Consider the following 21,541-nt stretch of genomic DNA (forward strand, 5'->3'; position numbering starts at 1 on the left):
AAAAAAAAAAAAGAAATAATACCAGATCATTCTCTCAAGAGGTGGCACTTTTTCAAACCTTATTTAGTCTAAGTAAAAAGTATCACTAATAGAAACAAATTAGGTTGGGTGAAGAAAGCTAACATAGTTGAACACTTTTTCATTTTCTCATCATGAAATATATGATGACAGCAAACGTACGGACTAAAAACTTCGTATCTGCTAGTTTTCAGTAACAGTGTTATTGACTTTTGCAACCAGCCCAAAGAACCAAAATCTGAAAGGGTTTCTCCAAGTCTTGATTCTAGAAAGACTGAAAATGGTGAAAGCATCATTTTAAAAAATTTATGCAAATTCCCACATAAAAACAGAAAGAACAATTACACACAAAACCAAAAACTCGAGGACAACATTCAAACAAAACTAGGTGATAAGGTATTCCTTCAAACACCAAAATACATGCAAGTGGGGACAAAAGACCAACATTCACAATTCCTGCAATATCAGCATGAATAAACAGCAGCAAAGGGGCAATGAGGATCAATGGCTGAAAAAGGAAACAAAACAGACATTATAAATCTACTCATAAAAGAACATAGCACCACCTATAGTCTTGTCAAAAAGAAACCTGAATCTGATCACATCTCTGGAGCCAGCTGCCAATTTCCAGGAAATAAAGAGGTCATATGAACTGTGTGAGTACAACCACCAAATCCCCAACTCTGAGAAACTCTACGAGTCAAATGATCCAAATTCTTCAACAGTTAAATTTTAAGAAAACAGATAGAAGGAACAGAGGGGAGATAAATTAAGAAGTTAATGGAAATAACAAAAAATTTTTAAATGGGCAACACTAAGCTCTAGTGTCTAAGAATGCCCCTTGGGTGATAAAAGTATAAAGAAAGATAAGGTAGTGATTAAAAGTCAGATAGTCTGAGAGGAAAAGAGGAGGCTATAATTGGGACAGGATACACAGAGCTGCTACTAGGGTGGGTGGCAGAGTTTCTTGACCTGGATGTTAGTTACAAGAATATCTGCCTTATAATAATTCACTAAACTATGTATTTGTGAAGTTTTTCTATATTTATGCTTTATCTTTATAATCAAAAAGTTAAAAAGAAAGGGAAAAACATCCTTTTGTTATCCCTTGACTTCAGACTTGACACTATACTTTTATTTTTATTTTCAACTCTCAGAAAAGACTTGCAATCCTCACCTTGGTCACAATACATCAACAAATCAGGGTTATTGACTACAATAAAAGTTTCTCCATCTTTACTATGTGGCCGATGATAGCGGTAGTGTACAGGCAAAAAAGCTTGGAAACAATCAATGCACTGTGAATCTTGTCTGGCATAAATGAGAACTTCAGATTCCTTGGACAAATAGTTGGGAGCTTCTATATTAAAATTTTCTGAAACCATCACTGCCTGTCAAAAAGAAAACAAATATTAATCCAGAAGAAATAAATTAGGAAAATTCTAAAAAAGAAAAATAAAACCAGAAGACTGCTATTAGAGGAAAAATAATGTCAAATTCATCATCCTTCTAATTTCCATTCTCCTTCCATCCTCAATTAAAAAAAAAAAAAAGATGTGATCTATGTTTAATAAAAACTTGTTTACTAAAAGCAAACTGAGGAAATTATACTCCAAGGTGTAAAATTTTCCCATAATAAAAATTATTTCTATGTAATTTCCTTAACTTTTGTTCAAGTGATAAAACAGGTACCAAGAGAAATTTTGTGAATAAATATAGCATTATTCGATAAGTATGAAAACTATGACAAAAGATAGTTAACCCAGTGTTGGGTTAAAATGATTGGTATCATTCTAGGAATATTTTGTTCTTCAGAGAAGCAAGTATCCAGCCACTGCTTAAATATTTTCAATGACTGGAAGAGTCATCTCAATTTACCCACTGTTAAAAGGTTATTCCTTTTCTATGAGTTGAAACTTGATGCTCTGGCCCATAACATTCTCCCATTGTTCTTGCTTACAATATCTGCAATAAATCTATTCCTTAATTCACTAAAGGTCCTCAAACATCAGAAGGAAATCATGCTGCCTCCACTAAGTTTTTTCCTCCCCAAAGAAATATGCACTGTTCTCTCAGTTTATGACATGATTTCCAAACTATTCATCATATTAGTTGCCTTTGGAAATACACAGGGACTATAGCAGCAGTATTACTTTCTTTAGTTACAAATTATATTAGCTTTTAGCAGCCTTATTTCAGTATGATATCTATCTACCTACCTACCTATCTCATTCTTTAAAAAAAAAAAAGTAATACTTTATTTTTTAGAGCAGTTTTAGGTTTACAGAAAAAATGAGCAGAAAATACAATCTCCATATACCCCTTTAACTGCCCTTGCAACACTCAGTTTTCGCCATTATTAACATTAACGTGACACAATTCTTAAAATTGATAAGCCAATATTGACACATTATTATTAACTAAAGTCCATAGTTTAAGTTAGGGTTCCCTTTTTATTTTGTAGATTGTATGCATTTTGATAAATGTAAAATGTCACGAATCTACCATTATAGTATCATATAATTTCACTGACCCTGTGCACTACCTATTCATCCCTACATTTTTCATTTGAATTTTTTGAAGAAAACTTTAACTCTCATCCTATTTTTTTTCTAGTTGACTTTTTACTAATTAAATGCAGGAATTGAGATTTATTTCTATTAAATTTTATCTTTCTGGCCATAGTCCATTTATTTCTAGGCTGACGAGATTTGATTAAAATCTTAATCAGTCAACCAACATTTATGTAACATTTATGAATTTGATAACTATGTCTTCTGTATTTTCATCTAAGGAAAAAAAATGTTGACCAGGAGGATCAAAGAGCAAAGTTCTAAGAAATTACTAGACACTTCCCAATAGAAATTTATTAATGAACTCTTTTTGGGTACAACTAGGTGCAAATCAAAATAACATATAGTCCAAATTTTTCTATCTTGTCCAGGATGTATATATGACCTGATAATAATAAAGGTATTTTTCTTTGAGTACTTCCTACGTTGCTAGGTATTTCAAAGTTTATGTACATTATCTCCTTTAATTTTCACAAGAATCTTATCAGGCATGAACTATTAGCTCCATTATTTGTGTGATATGTGCCAATGAGCTGACTCCAAATCTTGGTGACCCTGTGAATAAGCGACAACCAAAATGTCCTGTCCTCAACTGTCCTGTGTAGTCCTGTAGAGTCATGCCTATGGTTTCTTTTATGGAGTCAATCCATCTCACATTTGGCCTTTTTCTTTTCCTTCTGCCTTATCCTTTTCCCAACACTAGTGTCTTTTCCAAAGAACCCTGCCTTCTCATAATGTGCCCAAAGAATGAGAGGTTCAGTTTTGTCATTTTTGCCCCAATGATGTTTCAGACTTAATTTGCTCTAGGACCCATTTGTTCACCTTTCTGGCAATCCAAGATATATGTAGAGCTCTCCTCCAACACCTTTTTTCTAATGAACGAAATTTTTTCTTATGAGCCTTTTTCACTGTCCAATTTTTGCATTCACAATGACCCTCAACAGAGACCCAGATCCTTTTTAAACCAAAACCAATTAAGAACCAGTGGAAGCTAATCCACAAACAACAACTTGAGGTCTTGGAGCTAGCTGACTTAGGTGTTTCGGCTCGGAGTTTCTTTGAAACCTAGTTACAATAGAGAAAAAATTGTACAAGTTGGTACATCAATTGACAGGTGATCAAAAACTCAGACATTTGGAGGTGTGTATATCACTTTAGATTCAAAACAACAGAAAAACATTTTTGGAGCTGAGTTGAGACTGTGGCTCAAGGGGAAATCAAAAGTAATCTGGACAATGACCTGATACTGGTAAATCTCCCAAACGTGGCCAAAACCATAAATGCAACCCCAAAAAGTACAATGACTATGTACTTTTTGGGGTTGCATTTATGGTTTTTCTGCAAAAATCAGAATTATTCCGTTTTTGCCACAGATAAAACAATAGCATGTTATCAAGAAATTTAAATTATGCATCAAAATTAATCCTAAAGCATCATGCATTGGTTAACAGACATGGACCTATACTTTTTCATGAGGACCCTCAACCACATATGTCACAAACCACCACAGCAAAGCTAAATGAATTAAGCTATGAAATAATGCCATATTTATAACATTAGTCTCAGCTTTCTCTCATGGACTAGAACTCCAAAAAAAAATTTTCCCCAATTAAGACATAGTAATTGGTGCCTCTGAACAACTTATATAATCTAAAAATGTAAAACTTTATAAAAATGAAAAATATTATACTTTTCTGACACTGGGGATGTTAATTCTTGGTTGTTTCAAGTGGGAGAGTACATCTGGTCCCTGCTTTCCAAGTTGGTCATGGCAGAAATCCTAACACTACATATTTTGAGTAAATAAAATTTATGATTTAAAAAACATAGTATTTCCATTTTGATCTACAAAACAGCAGTTTCATGTTTCAATCTAATATAATACCATTTTCAAAAACTGTTAGAGATTTTGATTAAATATATCTTACAGCCCTACCTAAAAATGAAATGAGTTTTATTTGATGTGCCTTATCCATAGAGAATCTATTTAAGGATTTATTTTCAAATTGCTCACAAATCATCATAAGCTTTTTATAAAACATTTTGTTGCCATATCACCCAATGATTTAGACCCACTGTTCCATATGCTGCAGCCAAAAATTTTATGTCATGGAACAGGGTCAAGATCACAATCTAAACATATACGCATCAGTCATTCCCTACATATAAATTCCCTTCTATCCAGTTAAATTCATCATCTAATGCCACCTCTCATGACAAAGTTCCTCCTTGGGCTACAGTGTCAACTCAGCTAGGCGGAAGGAAATAGCATCTAATCAAGAAATCAACTTGCAATTATCTCTATATGTCACAAATGAGACATCTAGTTTTCTAAAAATTTCCAAAATGAAAAAGTAAATTTACTTAAAAGGCTTATAATTAGGAGTTAGAAGATTTAGAAGCAAAAAATCAAGCAAAAGAGAAACTTGTCAAGCAATCTATAACTGGTACTCTTTACCCACCCCATTTTCTTATTATAGTTGAACTGCACACACCCCAGTCTCATCCCAACCAAAGCGTAGGCATCTGACCTCTCTCTGGGCAAAAAAATTTCACCTAGGCAAAAAAATTTCATTTTCTTAAAACATGGTAGGCAATTTCATTAAATAGATTTGAAAATGATTCCAATCCATGTCATTACAAGCCAAAACCTGCATTTAAATTTAAAAGCTATTATTTGAAATTTTAAAAGTCTCTTTCAGAATTCATGACTCAGTGAAGAAAAGAAACAAATGAGAAAAGCAATGAGATCTTTCCACATGTGTATATGTATCTAAACTGCCATATATGTGAACATGTGTATCAAAACTGCCATATATACACAAAAAACAGAACATATAAAGAAATTTGGTGACTGGGGGTTGAAATAGGTGGAAGCTTATCATTGTGTACCTTTTCTCATCTCTTGAATATTTGAACCATGAAAATGTAATTACCTATTCAAAAATAAATTTAAATAATAAAAAAGGTGAAGAAATTGGCCTAAACCACAATTAGAAATAAACTGCCATCATGAATGACTCCAAGTGTATCTATTTTGCCTTTTTAAAATTCATATGCAAATTATAATCTTACAATCAGAGACAGTATTTCCCAAAATTTCTTAATCAACTGAGTCATTAAAAGCAGATTTTGGGGTCCAATCCAAATTTATTGAATTAAGATGTCCCAGGAAGCCAATAATCTACAGTATAAGTACCCCTAGGTGATTCTTATTAAAGTTAGGAAAACCCTTAACTAAGGAGTAAGATTCATCTCTGGAAAGAGCAACAACTTTGCAATTAGACAACCCTGGACTCATTTCTTGGCTCTTCCTTTTAACTATGTGATCTTGGATAAGTAACATGGCCTCTTGGTGCCTCTGTATGCTTATCTATAAAATGAAGATAATACTTCCAGGGTTATTATAAAGATTAATCTATGTAAAGGTTATGGGACTTAATCTTCCTTTAATGCTTGCTTTCTTTTTTAAAAAAAAAAATTAAAGATATCTGGCATATAGAGAGCCAATAAATATTAATTTCCTTTCCTCCCATACCCAAATTATACAAATGTTGGGGTATATCTAATTTGACAAAATTGCTGTTGAAACTGTATTTATTATTATTCTCAAACACATATAATTTTCTTAGTCATTAAACCAGTCACCATCCTGCCAAAAGGCATTTAACTATCTTGGTTTAATGGCTTACTACTGACAAGTATGACAAGAATCACTCACTTGTTAAAGAATACTCCTATACTATCTAAAAAATGCTACTTTATACACTTTAACAAAATAAAAAATACTACAATGTTTTCTCCCTACTATTTTGCCTTAATCCAAATTATAGCATCACAAAATAATTTCTCTTAAAAAACACCGTGTAAGAGTTGTACCTTTGGGAAAAAAAAAAAAAGAGTTGTACTGTACCTCTGTTATGTTTCTCTCTCGTAATGAAGCCAACTCATATGGATCCACAAAAAGTCCTGTCGGGATGTATTGTTTAATTAAGAGTCGGCAGGTCTGCAAGTCCTCGATGCTTTCTCCAAATTTCACTTTTATTAAAAGGTCTCTGTAAAACAAATATGTTTAAAGTAAATTTCTTTGTTAATGAGATACCATTACATTACATTCAAATTAGTGGAAGCACAATATTTCAAACTAGTTTTTCAAAAGATTATAAAGTCAAATGAAATTTATATCACGTCCAAAACACCCATTAGATCTTTCATAAATTCATGCTGTAAGCCACAGTATTGCATTACTATGGAACTAGACAAAGATCGATGGAAAGGGATAGCATCCAAAAACACACACACATTTTCCATAAAGGTGACAACATAATTAGATGGGGAAAGAATAGTCTTTTCAACAAATGGGATTAAAACAACTAGATACCTATATAGAAAAAAATGAACCTTGACCTCTACCTCATACCATACACAAAAATTAATTTGAAATAGACTATAAATCTATATGTATAATTGTCCCAGTTTTCTGTCTGGAGGCACATTTTGGACCAAGTTCAGGGAAGAAGATCCAAAGCTCAGCACGGTAGATCTGCTTGGGTGAGAAAATAGAGATAGAAGTTAAGAAAGGCTGAAGTGGCTGGAAGATACAGCACTAAGTTCCAGAGAGGAGGAAACTATGTAGAAAGAGCTTTAGAAATCTGAACTGGATGCACTCTGAGTTTTTGTAGAATGCTAAGATAAGCATGAGTAAGGTGTAACTCCACAAGATTGTGCAAAGAATGACCAGGGAACTAAAAGATAAGATATTCTAAAATTTCACATTTAGGGAGATATTTGCATTCCAACCAATCAACAAACAGAGACCAAAACTTTCAGTGGAGATCGCAATGGGGTAAAGCTTTAGTAGCTAAACTAAATGCAATAATGGCCACTTTAACTTTAGACCTATACAAAAAAAAGATTAAAAAGATCACGTTGATAACCAAATAACTGTTAACAGAAAACAACAAGCCCAAAACTCTTTAAAAGATAAAATTCACACATTCAAAAATTTTCATATGTACACCATTCACAATATTCACCATCCAATCAAAAGTTATTAGATATGCAAAGAAGCAGGAATATGTGACCAATAACCAAGAAAAATATCATTCAATAGAAGCAAACATGGAAATAACATAAGTGACAAAATTGGTAAAGGACATTAAAAGTAATTATAAATATGGCTAACATGTTCAAGGATTTAAAGAAAAACATGAACATTATGAGAGAAAGTTTTACATGTATATAGAATTGAATGCAAGTTCAAGAAGAAAAACACAATTTCTGAAATAAAATGATTAAAAACAATTAGGCAATACAAAAGAAAAAATCAATGACTTGGAGACAAAGCAACGGAAACTAACCAAACTAAAGCATATTGAGGAAAAAAAATGGGGAGAGGAACAGTTTCGGTGATCATTAAACAATATCAAGAGGATATATATATTTTATATACATTACTTTACAGTCATATCTCCTCTTTGACTAAAACTGTATGGCCCAGCTTGATCATCTATCTCATTAATAATTACAGCTAACATTTCCTGGGTATGTACTATGTGACAGGCACTGCATTAAGGGGCTTTTCATATGTTTTCTGATTTAATTCTCACAACCCTAATGAGGAAATATTATGATTATCCAATTTTACTGATAAGGTAATAAAGACTTAAGTAACTCGATTAAGGCCATACAGATACTGATTGCTTGCTGAATCTTAACAGGCAGCCCGGAAGGGTAGAGGCTAGTGCTAAACTTGGCCTGCAGCTGAACCCCTCTCAGGACTGTGCCACTAGACACCTACTTCACAAAGCCACACTAATAAGACCGGGAGACTTAGGAGCTTTGTGTAGTACATAGAAACAGACACAGAAAGGCAGCCAAAACGGGAAGACAAAGAAGCAGAAACCATATGAGAGAACGGAACAGAGATCCAGATATAATAGAGTCAAGCAATCTAACAGATGCAGAGTTCAAAACACTGATTATAAAGATGCTCAATGAACTTGGGGGAAGTGTAGATAAATTCAGTGAGAACTTCAACAAAGAGATAAAAAACATAAAAATGTAAATTACGAAAGGGAACCAGTCTGAAATGAAGAACACAATATCTGAGATGAGAAGTATATTAAATGGAATAAACAAAGGAATAAACAAAGTGAATAGAGAAAAGGATCAAATGCCCTATCTAGAGGATGGGAAAGCCAAGGACATGCAATCAGAATGGCAAGAGATCAGATGCCAAGGCATTTATAAAAATAATTTAAGAAGCCTATGGGACACTACTAAGGGTCCAAATATCCGTCTCATCGGCGTGACTGAAGAAAATCAAGATGTTGAATATATATTTGAAGAAATAATGATGGAAAAGTTCCCTAACCTGGTGAAAGAAACGGACATAAAACCTCAAGAAGCTCAGAGAATTCCAAAAATCAGGATCTAAAGAGGCCCACACCAAGACACATCACAATTAAAATGCCAAAGGTAAAATACAAAGAATATGAAAAACAGCAAGAGAAAAAGAAATAATTACTTATAAGGGAGCACCCGTAAGACTGGCAGCTGATTTCTCAAAAGATACTATGCAGGACAGAAGGGCTTGGCAAAAAATATTCGACAGGATGAAGACCCAGGATATACAATCAAGGATACTTTATCCAGCAAAGCTATCATTTAGAGTTGAAGGACAGATAAAGAGCATCCCAGACAAAAATAAGCTAAAGGAATTATCACCACCAAGCCGGTATTACAGGAAATGTTAGAGGGACTTCTTTAAGAAGAAAAAACATGTATCAAAAACGGAAATAAAGAATGGTACATGCCTATCAACAAGTACCTCAAATGGAAAAGAATTAAGTGCTTCAACCAAAAGATAGAGTGGATGAAAGGAAAGGAAAACAAGACCCCTACATGTTGCCTATAAGAGACTCACTTCAGATTAAAAGACACACAGAGACTAAAAGGAAGGGGATGGAAAAAGATATTGCTCTGATGGACCTAGAAGGTATTTAAGTTAGACAGAGAAAGATAAACACTATATGATTTCACTCACATGCGGAATCTAAGGAATGAAAAGAACAAAGTAATCAAAAACAGACTCACAAATATAGTGGACAATTTGGTGACGTACAGAGGGGTGGGGGGTGGGGCCTGGGAGAATGAGATGAAGGGTAAAAGAAGTACAAATTAGTAGCTGATGGATGGTCATCGGGACAGCACGGAAAATGCAGTAAGCATTAATATGTTGGCTAGGTGGAGGGTCAGGGGAGGGAGGGAACGATTGGGGAGATCGTTTTACGAACTATATAGATGTCTAACCAAAGTACTGTATACTTGAAACTAATTAAAATAAATTAAATAAATAAATAAATAAATAAATAAATAAATAAATGTATCAGAATTTATAAATCAAATATCTGAGAATTATGACCAATTAATCACTTGAGAAGTTTTAAAGTTTGGAAAGTTTTCTTATGGAACAGTTTCCACAGCTTTTTACGAGTCTTTTAAATATTTTCAGTACTGGCAAATATTCATCGTTGAGGATAATTCCTGTTTAGAAACAGCTTGGTCATTTGGAACCAAGTTTTGTAAATCAGAAATAGTGATTTAGGGTGGTATAATATTTAATACTTGAGAACATGGCTTTGGAGTATGAGAGTCATAAATTTAAGTCAGAGCTCTACCACCCTAACCTCTACTAAATTTAAATTTTTCAAGATATGGAATCAACCGAAGTGTCCTACAACAGATGACTGAATAAAGATGTGATACATAAATACAATGGAATATTACTCAGCTATAAGAAGAGATGAAATACCGCCATTTGCAACAACATAGATGGATCTTGAGATAATCATGCTAAGCGAAATAAGCCGGACAGAAAATGTTGAAAACCACAGGATATCACTTATATGTGGGATATAAATCTAAAAACAACAAACAAACATGACAAATAGGGACTCATGTACATGGGCAACAGGCTAGTGGTTACCAGAGGGTTGGGGGTAGGGAGAGTTAGATGGGGTAAAAGAGGTCAAATATGTTGTGACAGAAAGAAATCTAACTATAGGCGGTGAACATACAACACAAAATATAGATGATTTACTGCTGAATTGTACACTTGAAACTTATTGGATTAAGTTAACCAATGTCACCAAAGTAAATCTATAAACAAACAAACAAACAAATAAATAAAATAAATTCTCTGAGCCCTAGTACACTCATCTGAAAAACAAGAAAGGTATCATTTGTCTCACAACCATTGTGAAGGCTAAGTGAAATACTGTATATGTAACTTCTAGATATATATATATACACATACACATATAATATATGCATGGTAAATAATAAACATTTTCTTTTCTCTACTTATTTTAATGATTTTTTCAAACAGTAGCCATACATACTAAATCTGTCATTTATAACTTGAAGAAAGCAAGGAAATTTTTCAGTTTATGCATTCTTCAATTATTAAGTTTTTGCTCTAAGTTATATGAAACAGTATTTTGATGTAAGTATGTCAATGGGCAACTCACCTGTGAAAACCATCTTTTAAAACTTCTTGCCTCAAAATAATTTCAGAACAAGTAGCCCTTATGCCTATAAAAACCAAAAGATTTTTTTTAAGTAAAATAAGCACTCAAAGAATAAATAATTAGAATATAATTGTTTAAATAGGCTTTTCTTACCTGGAAAATCTAGCTAACCTAAAAATAAAACAAAAGCTTTGAAAACTTAAATAAGTTGAACTACATATAAATCTACTTCTAGTATAGCATAAGGGTTAAGAACATTGAAGTTATATTGCCTCATTTCAAATCCCAGTCTGTCACTAGTTATGTGACTCTGATAAAAATAGTTTATCTCTCTACTAGTTGTCATTAGAACTTAATATACATAGAAGCACTTAGAACAGGGCCTACCACACAGTAAGTGTTCTTTATAAGTGTTTGTTATTAATATCACTTTATTCAAGGGATCCCAGGACACTAAAAAATAAAAAAAAAATAAAAAAATAGAATGGCTAAAGAGCCAGGAAATCTGTTTTAATGCCAGCTCACTGAAACTGTGTATGAGATACATAGTTGCAACTTCCATATTCTACCATCCACACCTATAAAACCGAGAAGATGGTACATTTATGCCTTGTGGAGAAGTTGGGATGGTTTAAAGAAAGGACCTGGAGGCTTTTCAAAGGTTCAAAAGTTTCCTTAAAAACTTAGAATAACCAGAAATCTCACTATTCTGACCCCATGCAGAATTCAAACAGCAAAATTATTACTCTGTATCGGTATCATAAAATTAGAAATTCAGTTACTAATGATCACCAACTCTGCCAGGCACCTTGTTACATAACTTTATTTCATTTTCAAAAGCTGAAAGTGTGTAGGAAGAACATTAAAACAAACACACAGCAAACTATATACTATTGTATTTTGCTAAATACATTAGCTGTATTTCTGAAAAGATGCATGGAAAAAAAATGACGTGGAGATGAAATATACAAAGAAGAAAAACTAGCATTTATTAAATAATATCTATATGATAGATCATCTACTTGGGGCTTTTTCATGTGTTTTAACTTTCGTGTGTTTAAACAGGCAGGCAAAATTGCCATTTGTACAAAGGAGGAAACTGACATAGCTACTAACTGGCTCTGGGTCTTATAACTGACTGATTAGAAGCAAGATTTGCCTGACACTTAAAGCCTAAGATATTTCCACTCTCCTAACTATTTAAAGAAATCCTTATTTGCTTTGGAGAAGCATATCTAATCTTTTCCCAAATAACTTAGAGTATCTCTTGTACAAATCCAGATGTTTCTTCATCATGTTTAATTTTAATGGGGGTGGGGTGGGGCGAGGAGTAAAGGTTTATATCAACATATTAAAGTAGAAAAATGTCAGATTATTACATTTTTTAAATCAATTGGGATATACACTAGAGAGTAGCAAATCACATTCATCTTGTGATGGTAAAGTCTAATTTATAAACGGTATAGCAAATACTAGACTATGATTTTGAAAAAAGTACAAAAGTACATTCAAAATAATGTGTTGTATCTGAATTCACCTTCAAGATCTTTTCCTCTTAAATACTGCTTTATTTGATTATTGTGGCCTGTACTGGCTCTGGAATTGACCCCTTTTAATCAGAAAATGCCAGTGCCGGAAGAGTCTTTAGAGATCGCCAAGTCCAGTTTTTAAAAAATTCTTTTTGGCCTCATCATTTCTTCAAATAAACTTGGAAACCTAATATGTAAACACACAAAAGCAGAACTGCATTGACAGATACTAGTCTAATATTCTCATTTTACAGGCGGAGAAACTTACCTGGTTTATACTGACTTTCCTTATCAAACGTTATCATTTACCCTATTACCTCTGCACGAATCTGTCTCCCCCACTACACTGAAAGCATCATGAGGGTTGGGGCCATGTACAGTTCAGGGCTGGATCCACAGCACCTAGCACAGCATTCCAGGAAAAGGAATGGGACCCAAAGAAATGAATCGACCCGCTTGCCCAGCCCAGAATCATAAAGAAACCCGATACCAAACCACTGTATCATCAAAAATGTTTGTAAGAAAAAAATTAGTCCTCCTCTTCCCACACCCCCTACCCTCCGGCCCCGGTGTCCCTGTATTCTGGATTGGGATTCTCACTCCACATGGGGCATTGAGGCCATGTTGGCCCCTCGGTGGTTAGAAGCTTCATGCATCCCAAGACGCTTCATCCTCATTTTAGTAGTGTGGCCAGTCTCGCCTCAGAACGACAAATCCCCACTCTGCAGAGACCCAGGAGCGGCCAGAGCGATGCAGGAAACGTGAGGAGTTGGGGGCAGGGGGGACAGAGAGAGAGACAGAACAGAGAGAGAGACAGAGAGAGAGGGGAGGGGAGAAAGAGAAAGAGAGTGTGATGTGTGTGTGTGTGTGTGTGAGTCCACGTGGCCTTTGTTTTTAACCTCCTCTTGCTCACCATACAATTCTAGGGTCGCGAGCCAGAGTACAATGAAGTACCTTTGCAAACCGCGCAAGGCAGAGGACCCGGGAGTCCCGCCAGGCTCCCACCCACTCGGCCCTCAAACCCCGCCCTCACCCCTGCAACCCCGCCCCTCTCTTTACCGGCGTCCGCAGGGGAGGCAGTGAGGGCTGCGACGGGTGTGCAGGTGAGCCCAGCTGCCTCCCAGAGAAGCAGCCAGGCCACCACTCGGACGGCCACGGCCCGGGCAGCCAGGACGCCGGAAAACGAGCGCCAGAGAAGAGCGCGCCTGGATGAAATGCGGACAGAGGAGACTGCGTACGCTTCCAGCCGCTCCTAGGGCGCGCTACCACAGATTTAGTGACCGGGACGGAAACCTCGCTGCGCGCACGCTTTCGGTCCCGCCGTTCCCTGGCTCCCCAGAGCCCCGGCCCACTAAAGTTCCGACGTCGCGGGAGGGCGCCGTCAGGGCCCCCTTGTCGCTCCGCCCCGCGCCCTCCGGGTCGGGGGCGGGGCGAGGAGCGGCGCAAGCGCCCTGAGTGCACCAGGGCTGTTGCTGTGGGAACGCCTCCGTGGGCCCCCTGCCCTACCTTCAACTCCGCACGCTGCCCTGGGAGCCCGCTGGCTCAGCTCCCGGTCTCCACCTCTACTTCCAGGTATTTGTGGATTCGGGACTCCTGCCAGAGAGATCATCCACAGTCACGTCTGCAGGCCTGTGGCGGTCGCCTCTTCCTGCAACTCCAGGCGACGCCCGGCCTCAAAAGTGCTGCCCTGTGCATTGCAGTTGGGTGGAAATAGCCCCCTCATGGAGGTTTTAGACGTTGGCCTGCCAGGGAAGATATACTTTCAGTACTTCGCTAAGGGTAAAAAAGTCTTGCGCTAATGGGGACGTGAGTAGGGAAATGATCGTCTGCCCGTTGGCGAAATCCGTACACTTTTAGGTTCTGTGGAGGATGCTTGGCTAGATTATGGCATTAACTGATCCCTGGCGGGTGGGCGGGGGGGGGTAGTATTCATGTCTAGGAAGAAGAGTTGGATAAATGTGTCGTCCGTCTTCATGAATTGAGTTGAATCTGTAAGTAGGCCTAGCGAATATCCATTGCAGATTGGAGCAAAACGGAGGACTCTAGAATAAATGTCTCAAAGAAGAAAGATGTCAGAAGATACTAAAACTGAAAGTAGCAGCTTGCTATTAAGAAATGTGGAGATAAATTTTAGAAGAAATGGTTGAAAGAATTAAAACTGGTAGCCTATGGAGAGGGGAGGGCAGAGGACAATAGTTATTTATTATAAGCTACTTATAAATAAGTAGAATTATTTTACACTTTAAACAGAATACAAACAGTAAAAATAAAAGTTTAATTTAAAAAATAAAAATGTCTTGTCAAACAATTATATTATTTAGTATCAATTGCACACACCCTTCATAAGTACAACCATTTGCTTGAGTGTGGAATTTATATTGTGATCAGTAGGATCTCTTAGAAAGTTTGCTAATAGACCAAATTTTTATTGAGGCGAACTGGGAGTAGTATTTGTTGTCTTGTTTTGTTTTAATATTTTTGTTTTGCAAGTCTAAATTTTTATTTTTTATTTTTTTAATTTTTCAATTACAGTCGACATTCAATATTATATTAGTTTCAGCATAGTGTACAGCATAGTGGTTAGACATTTATATACTTTACGAAGTGATTGCCTCCATAATTCTAGTACCCACCTAACACCATACATAGTTACTACAATATTATTGATTATATTCCCGATGCTGTACTTTACATCTCCATGACTGTTTTGTAACTACCAATTAGTACTTCTTAATCCCTTCACCTTTTTCATCCAGCCCCAATATTTGTTAAAAGAAGAAGGTGGCGAAGGGGGAGAAGCAGAAGAGAAGGGGTGGGATCAGATTATTGCATCAGGTCAGAAGCAGAACACAGAAATTTGAAAAAGCAGTTCTTTATAAATGATTAATTTCCTAAGAGTAAAAATGTTTACATCCAACAATATAGAATGTGGTATATCCATAGTATAAACATTTGGCAGTCATATAAAAATTTTCACTTTAGAAGAACATTTTATGACAAAATCACATAGGTTGTTTAAAAGGCAGGAAACTGTATAATATAAAAAAACATAACTATAATTTTAAAAAATAAAACTATATGCCTAGGAAAAAGACTAGAAGGTATCAAAGGTGATTATTTTATGTTCCTTCCTACCCCTGTCCCACCTCTACTCCCAGTTTTCTATAGTGAACATGTATTAGATAACATGTTCCTATAGGGATTTGCTAACAGAACTGAATTTATGAAGATATCATTACCCTATGCTGCTTTACTTTTAGATTCCTTAATATTTGCAAATCTTCCAGAGAATAATATATAGTCACATCTAAAGCAGTCCCTATAATTCAGTTACTTTGGCATTGGGAGCAGGGGAGGGAAGAGGGAATATAAAGTATTAGCCTACAATATAGCTGTGTTTCTTGTAACTGAAAAAAAATAATGAGACAAGTTAAACTAAAAGTCATGTAAACTTTATTGCCTTGGATAGGAGAGGGTGATTCTGTATTGGTCTACCTTTTTGATCAGACTTCTAGACTCTAAAAACTTAGAGAATATACAGAGGCTGTGTTCTTATACACTGAATTAAACGAGTATGTATGGAATACCTACTACATTCCAGGTATTGTGCTGGGATGTTGTGGTAAACAGTGGATATGTTCCCTGCCCACATAGAGCATATAAAATAGAAGAGAAGATAAATGATTAAATGAGTAATTACAAAAAACTTGGTGGGTAAACTGATTGGGAAAGTACAAAGGAGACCGATCTGGTCTGGTGAACCTCTCAGGGCAAAATGTTTAAAGTTGAAAAACTCAGTACCCTGACACAGAGGGTGCTTGTACATACTTGTTAAATTGGTAAATAAAAAAGATCCTGGAAGTCGATTCTTGGGCTGACTCAGAGGTTCATAAACCTTTCATAAACAGATTCATCTTTGGTTAAGAGTACAGTATACCAGGAGATCCAAACTGAACTGCATTTCTAGGCTCGTGTAAACAAATGTACACCCCTCAATGAATCAGGGATTGAACAATATAAGGAGAACCTAGGGCCGAACTGAACTTTTAGGATAGCTCTGGAAATATTGAACTGATAGACTGAGCATACATCTCTAGAACTGGACTAGAAACAGATCTACTGGGGAGGAGTGCGATATATCCCAACACTTAATTCCCTCTCCCTTTTTGCAGGAAGTCATTATGTGTTAGTCACATAATGTGTGTACAGATTTCCTCTGATTTACCCTGAAGTGTATGTGAAAATGATGTGTACTGCCAAGAAATGTGGAATTAGGTTCCAGCCTCCAGCTATTATTCTAATCTATGAGAATGAAATGAAGGGGAAAAGTCGCCAGCGCATCATGCCGGTTCGAAACTTTTCAAAGTTTTCAGGTACCTCATGTTTTATCTTGCCTCTTTTCTTAAAAATTCTCTAAATCACATAATAAGAACTATTTGAGTCTTACGTAATAGCATGACATGGCCTTCAGAGTTATACAAACCTAAGTTCAAGGTAGATGGGTGACCCTGGTTAAGTTACTTACTCACAGTGAGCCTCAGTTTCCTAATCTGTAAAAAGGAATTAATAATCCCACTCTTTCAGAATTGCAGTGTGGGTTAAATGAGATAGCATTATTCAATAATATTAATTCCCTTCTTTCCCTCCAAATGTTTTCTATTTGTAGTCTTGATATTTTCTTAATACAAATACTAATATCTAAAGCTGTAATATTACATTTTCTCCAGTTGAAAGTGTTTAATATCGCCTCAAAATGATTTTAAGTTAAGGAACTCAAAAATACATCCCTCCTCCCACCACAGTCAAAGCTCTATATAAAGGAATAGTTCTCCAGAATAACTCATTCCAAAAAAGCCATTTAACTACTTGACTATAATGGCAGATAATGCTTTCAGTAGTTTGTGGTGCACCAAAACATTGTGGTGTGTATGTTGCGTGTGGTATATAGTTTTGTTTCTCCCTCATAGATTGCAACAGAGCTGCTGAACAATTAAAGAATAATCCACGACACAAGAGTTACCTGGAACAAGTGTCCCTGAGGCAACTAGAGAAGTTGTTCAGTTTTTTACGAGGTTACTTGTCGGGGCAGAGTTTGGCAGAAACAATGGAACAAATTCGAAAGGAAACAACCATTGATCCTGAGGAAGACCTAAACAAACTAGATGACAAGGAACTTGCCAAAAAGAAGAGCATCATGGATGAACTTTTTGAGAAAAATCAGAAGAAGAAGGATGATCCAAATTTTGTTTATGACATTGAAGTTGAGTTCCCACAGGATGAACAACTGCAGTCCTGTGGCTGGGACACAGAGTCAGCTGACGAGTTCTGATACCAAAAACAAAAAAACTATTGGGCTAGCAGAAAATCCATGTTTATACAGAGAACATAGATTGGTTTAGAAAAATCTGTAAAGAACACTAAATGTACATGTTGGGTCATATTTGGATTGACCGTGTTACTTTTCAAAACTAGGACATGTAGGGCATCTACTATGTAGGTGCACAAGAAATATAGAAAAAACAGAATATAGGAATCTGCCTTTAAGGAGCTTACAATCTAATTGGCAGATAAGTCAAAAACTTGTGGAAAGCTAACAGTATTAGGCAGCAAAAAAGATTAAAGCCAAATGCTTACTAAAAGCTAAAGAAAGCAGAGCCTAGATTACTGTAGAATAGAATAATCAGAGCATACTTTGTCCTTTAATGGTGAGATGAGATTTTGCCTGGCCCTTCAAATGGTTGTATTTAGATAGAAGCTTATATAGGATTCCAGATGAGAGAAACTGGGGGGAAAAAAAGGGAAGGGTAGTAAAGAGATAGGAATTAGAACATTTAAATTGAGGAACAGTAAGTACATTATAGTTTGGTAAGATTGGAAGGCATATATGGTTACCAGGGGATTATCCTGTGTGCTTTATGTCTTTATATGTATTTAACTCTGTTTTATATATAACTCTGGAATAGAAGAGTACCCCCACAGAGTGTCCTAGAGCTGCAAATGCATGTCATTTGATGGACAGCTGGGGAATTCTGCCCCTCTGGTATCAGGAAATTTAAACCAAAGACATTCTAAACCCCTAAACCTCTTCCCATAAGTGAGAGGTTTGTTTGTAAAATGGGAAATCTACCCATAATAAACAGTAGGTACTGCCAGTTTAGGCCTATTCATGAGTTCGGATCTACAAAGAGAAGACCTTTATTGAACAAGATTATGTATGTACAGATACATCTTTCTTCTTATTAGATTATTATTTAATTGGTAGAAATCCTGTGTTTTCTGCAAGGAAATTAATACTCATTAAATAAAACTATGAGTTATTTTTCCCATCTGTCTATCCCTACTCTCTTTACCACTAAAAGCCCCATTAAAGGGATCATTCTTACAGTGATATCACCAGAGACTTACGATAGTCATGTCTCAAATGTATATTTGCCAAAGGTAGCAAAAGAATTTTCAGCATTGGAGATCCTTTCATATCTGCATAGTATTCCCTTATATAGATGTAGATGATATATTTTAAAAATTGACCTGTTTGTTTTCCCCTTTCACTATTACAAATAATGCCACAGCAAATAACTTTGTATATTCTCTATTTTGCACATGTGCACAACTATAAATAATGCCTAGAGGATAATTGCTGGGTATGTGCATTCTAAACTTGGATATTGCTGTGAACCTCCGAAGAGGTTCATTCATTCATTTGTATGCTGGGGATGCAGCAGTATATACAGCAAAGTCCTTTCCTTTACAAGGTTTACAGTCTGGTTGGAGAGGAGAGACAAACCTAAATGCATACAGTAATGTCATATGGTAAGTGCTTAGAATTAACAATTGTATAAAAAGAGAACTATGGAGGAGTTGGGAGCCACTGATTTTGATAGGGTTATCAGAGAAGGCCTCACTTAAAGAGGTGACATTTGAACAAAGGCCTGAAGGAGGTAAGGAAAAATTGATGTGCCTTTCAGAGGTAGTGGAGAAAGATAAGTGCATAGGCCCTGGAGCTGCAGTGTGCTTGGCATATTTGAGGGAGTGAGGGGGCCAATGTGGCTAATACTGATTGAGCAAGAGAAAAATGGTAGGAAATGAGGTTGGAGTATATTTTACCAAGGCATAGTACTTACCATAAAGGTTGTACCAACTTAAACTGTCAGCAATACATGAGAGTACCTGTTTTCCCCACATACTTATCAATAGAGAACATTAACAAACTTGTAGATCTTTGCCAGTTTTATAACTTAAAAGTGGGATCTCATTTCTTTTATTATGAGTGAGACTGAGTATAAGAGGTATTTTTAATGAAATAACATGTCCTTTGCTCACTTTTCTATTGGTTTACTGGTCTTTTCCTTACTAATTTGTAAAAAGTTCTTTATTAAGGAAAATAGTCCTTGGTCTATGATATGAGTGCAGATATTTCTACCTTGTTATTTTTTTTTAACTTGTTCATGATATTCTTTACAGGCAGATATTTTTCAAGTCAGATTGATCAGTATTTTTTCTATGGTTCTGCATTTGTGTCATATATAGAGGCATTTCTCACTCCAATACTTTTTTTAATCCTATGATTTTTTTTCTGCATAGAAAAAAAATTTTATACCACATTTTGGTATAAAATGTGAGGTGTAATTCCAACTTTTTTCCAGATTCCCATGCAATACCACTATCTATTGAATTAACTATCTTTTCCTCTTTTGATTTGAAATGCATCCTTTATCATATGCTAAGTTCCCGTATGTGTCAAAATTAGTTATCTTTTGATTATGTTAATGCCATCTGCAACACACTTCCCAATCCATGTTTTTTTTTATGTTTACTGCGCACATCTCATTTGTTCATTAAATTAAAGATGCAAAATGGCCCACAGCTTTTGCCTTTGAGATGTTAACAATTTAGCCACCAAAGCAACTACACTGGCATATAAGATAGAAGTACTGACTACATATAGCTAGAGCAGAAGGTGGAGATCATGTGAGTTGAGCAGTTGTAGGGGTGTTTTTTCTCCATGTATCTTGTCCAAAGTTAATTCTGCTGAGCTCTTTTAAATTTTTTTCCATTATAAGATTAAAACATATCCAATATTCATTATTTTTAAAATTTAGACAAATACTGAGTATAAAAATGAAACGAGAAAATTCTCCCTTCATCTTCTTCCCTCAATTCTCACTCTACAGAGAAATTGGTTTCCCTAGAGGACTCCGGATTCCATCATCTTTTCTGGACTTGCTTCATCAATTATTCTCTTCCTCTGCCCCTGTCTTTCTCGTTTCAGCTTCATTCTCTGCAGGCCCATTCTCTGCAATCTGTAGGACCTTGCCATATTAAAAACACTTGATATCACTTTTTGTCTTTTTTGCTAATTATCTAATCAATTTTATCTCATCTAGTTGTGAAATAAATCTCCCCACCCTCTGCTGCCACTCACCCACCCAGGAGCAGATCTGGCTCTCATCCAGTTCTAGATAGAAATGGATGCTCAGCCTACAAGCTCAGTACTTTAAGAGGTGTCTTGAAAATTCAGTTTGGCCCTGGGTTATCCTGAGTCTGTTGGATCCTTAAGAACCTCCTGAATCTGTTGGATCCTTAAGAACTGAGTAGGTTTGTTTGCATGTGAACTTGGGAATGAAATTCATTTTAGAACTCTTAGTGTACTGTACTCTAAACCAAAGATTGTATATAAATCCCTAGGTCAGCCCAAGAATTGACCTAAGGGGCTTTTCTATCTACCAATTAAGCAAGTTTGTATCAAGTACCCTCTATGTCAAGGTACTGTGAGTGATCACCTTAAATATGTCCTGAGAGGTTCACCATATCTATCTCTCTTATACTTTTGTGGTTATTTTGCTTACAAAGTTTTTCGTAAGTATTTAATCATCTATCTAATATTTGG

At 35.8% G+C, this 21,541-nt stretch overlaps 2 protein-coding genes across 4 annotated transcripts in view; one reads left to right on the top strand and one right to left on the bottom strand.

Annotated features, from left to right (window-relative positions):
* The window catches only part of PIGX (phosphatidylinositol glycan anchor biosynthesis class X), a 21,527-nt gene extending 7,150 nt beyond the window's left edge, over window positions 1–14,377 (bottom strand). The window contains exons 1-6 of the mRNA XM_039850576.1: window positions 14,284–14,377; window positions 13,948–14,126; window positions 13,714–13,906; window positions 11,126–11,189; window positions 6,505–6,646; window positions 1,196–1,409 (exon numbers count right to left, since the gene is read on the bottom strand). Coding sequence (XP_039706510.1) covers window positions 1,196–1,409; window positions 6,505–6,646; window positions 11,126–11,189; window positions 13,714–13,906; window positions 13,948–14,126; window positions 14,284–14,377 — 886 coding nt within the window. The remainder of the gene's footprint in view (window positions 1–1,195; window positions 1,410–6,504; window positions 6,647–11,125; window positions 11,190–13,713; window positions 13,907–13,947; window positions 14,127–14,283) is intronic.
* On the top strand, window positions 13,902–19,227 carry CEP19 (centrosomal protein 19). 3 transcript variants are annotated; one of them, XM_039850540.1, is made up of 3 exons: window positions 13,902–14,226; window positions 16,827–17,027; window positions 17,622–19,042. In XM_039850540.1, exons 2-3 carry the CDS (start codon window positions 16,898–16,900, stop codon window positions 17,981–17,983), a joined length of 492 nt encoding a protein of 163 aa, XP_039706474.1. In that variant the 5' UTR covers window positions 13,902–14,226; window positions 16,827–16,897; the 3' UTR covers window positions 17,984–19,042. The 3 variants fall into 3 exon arrangements, with proteins under 3 accessions (XP_039706474.1, XP_039706475.1, XP_039706476.1); XM_039850541.1 differs by lacking the exon at window positions 13,902–14,226 and adding an exon at window positions 14,233–14,433 and having other exon boundaries at window positions 17,622–19,227; XM_039850542.1 differs by lacking the exon at window positions 13,902–14,226 and adding an exon at window positions 14,623–14,645 and having other exon boundaries at window positions 17,622–19,227.
* Window positions 19,228–21,541: the final 2,314 nt, after the last annotated feature.

This window comes from Pteropus medius, unplaced genomic scaffold, assembly GCF_902729225.1.
Source record: "Pteropus medius unplaced genomic scaffold, Ma_sr-lr_union100, whole genome shotgun sequence".
Lineage (NCBI taxonomy): Eukaryota > Metazoa > Chordata > Mammalia > Chiroptera > Pteropodidae > Pteropus > Pteropus medius.

Bases quoted from the DNA above. Each gene is read 5' to 3' on its own strand.
- CEP19 (XM_039850540.1), top strand. From the start codon at position 16,898: ATGATGTGTACTGCCAAGAAATGTGGAATTAGGTTCCAGCCTCCAGCT. The intron at 17,028-17,621 runs GTACCTCATGTT...TCTCCCTCATAG, and splicing joins AAACTTTTCAAAGTTTTCAG to ATTGCAACAGAGCTGCTGAA.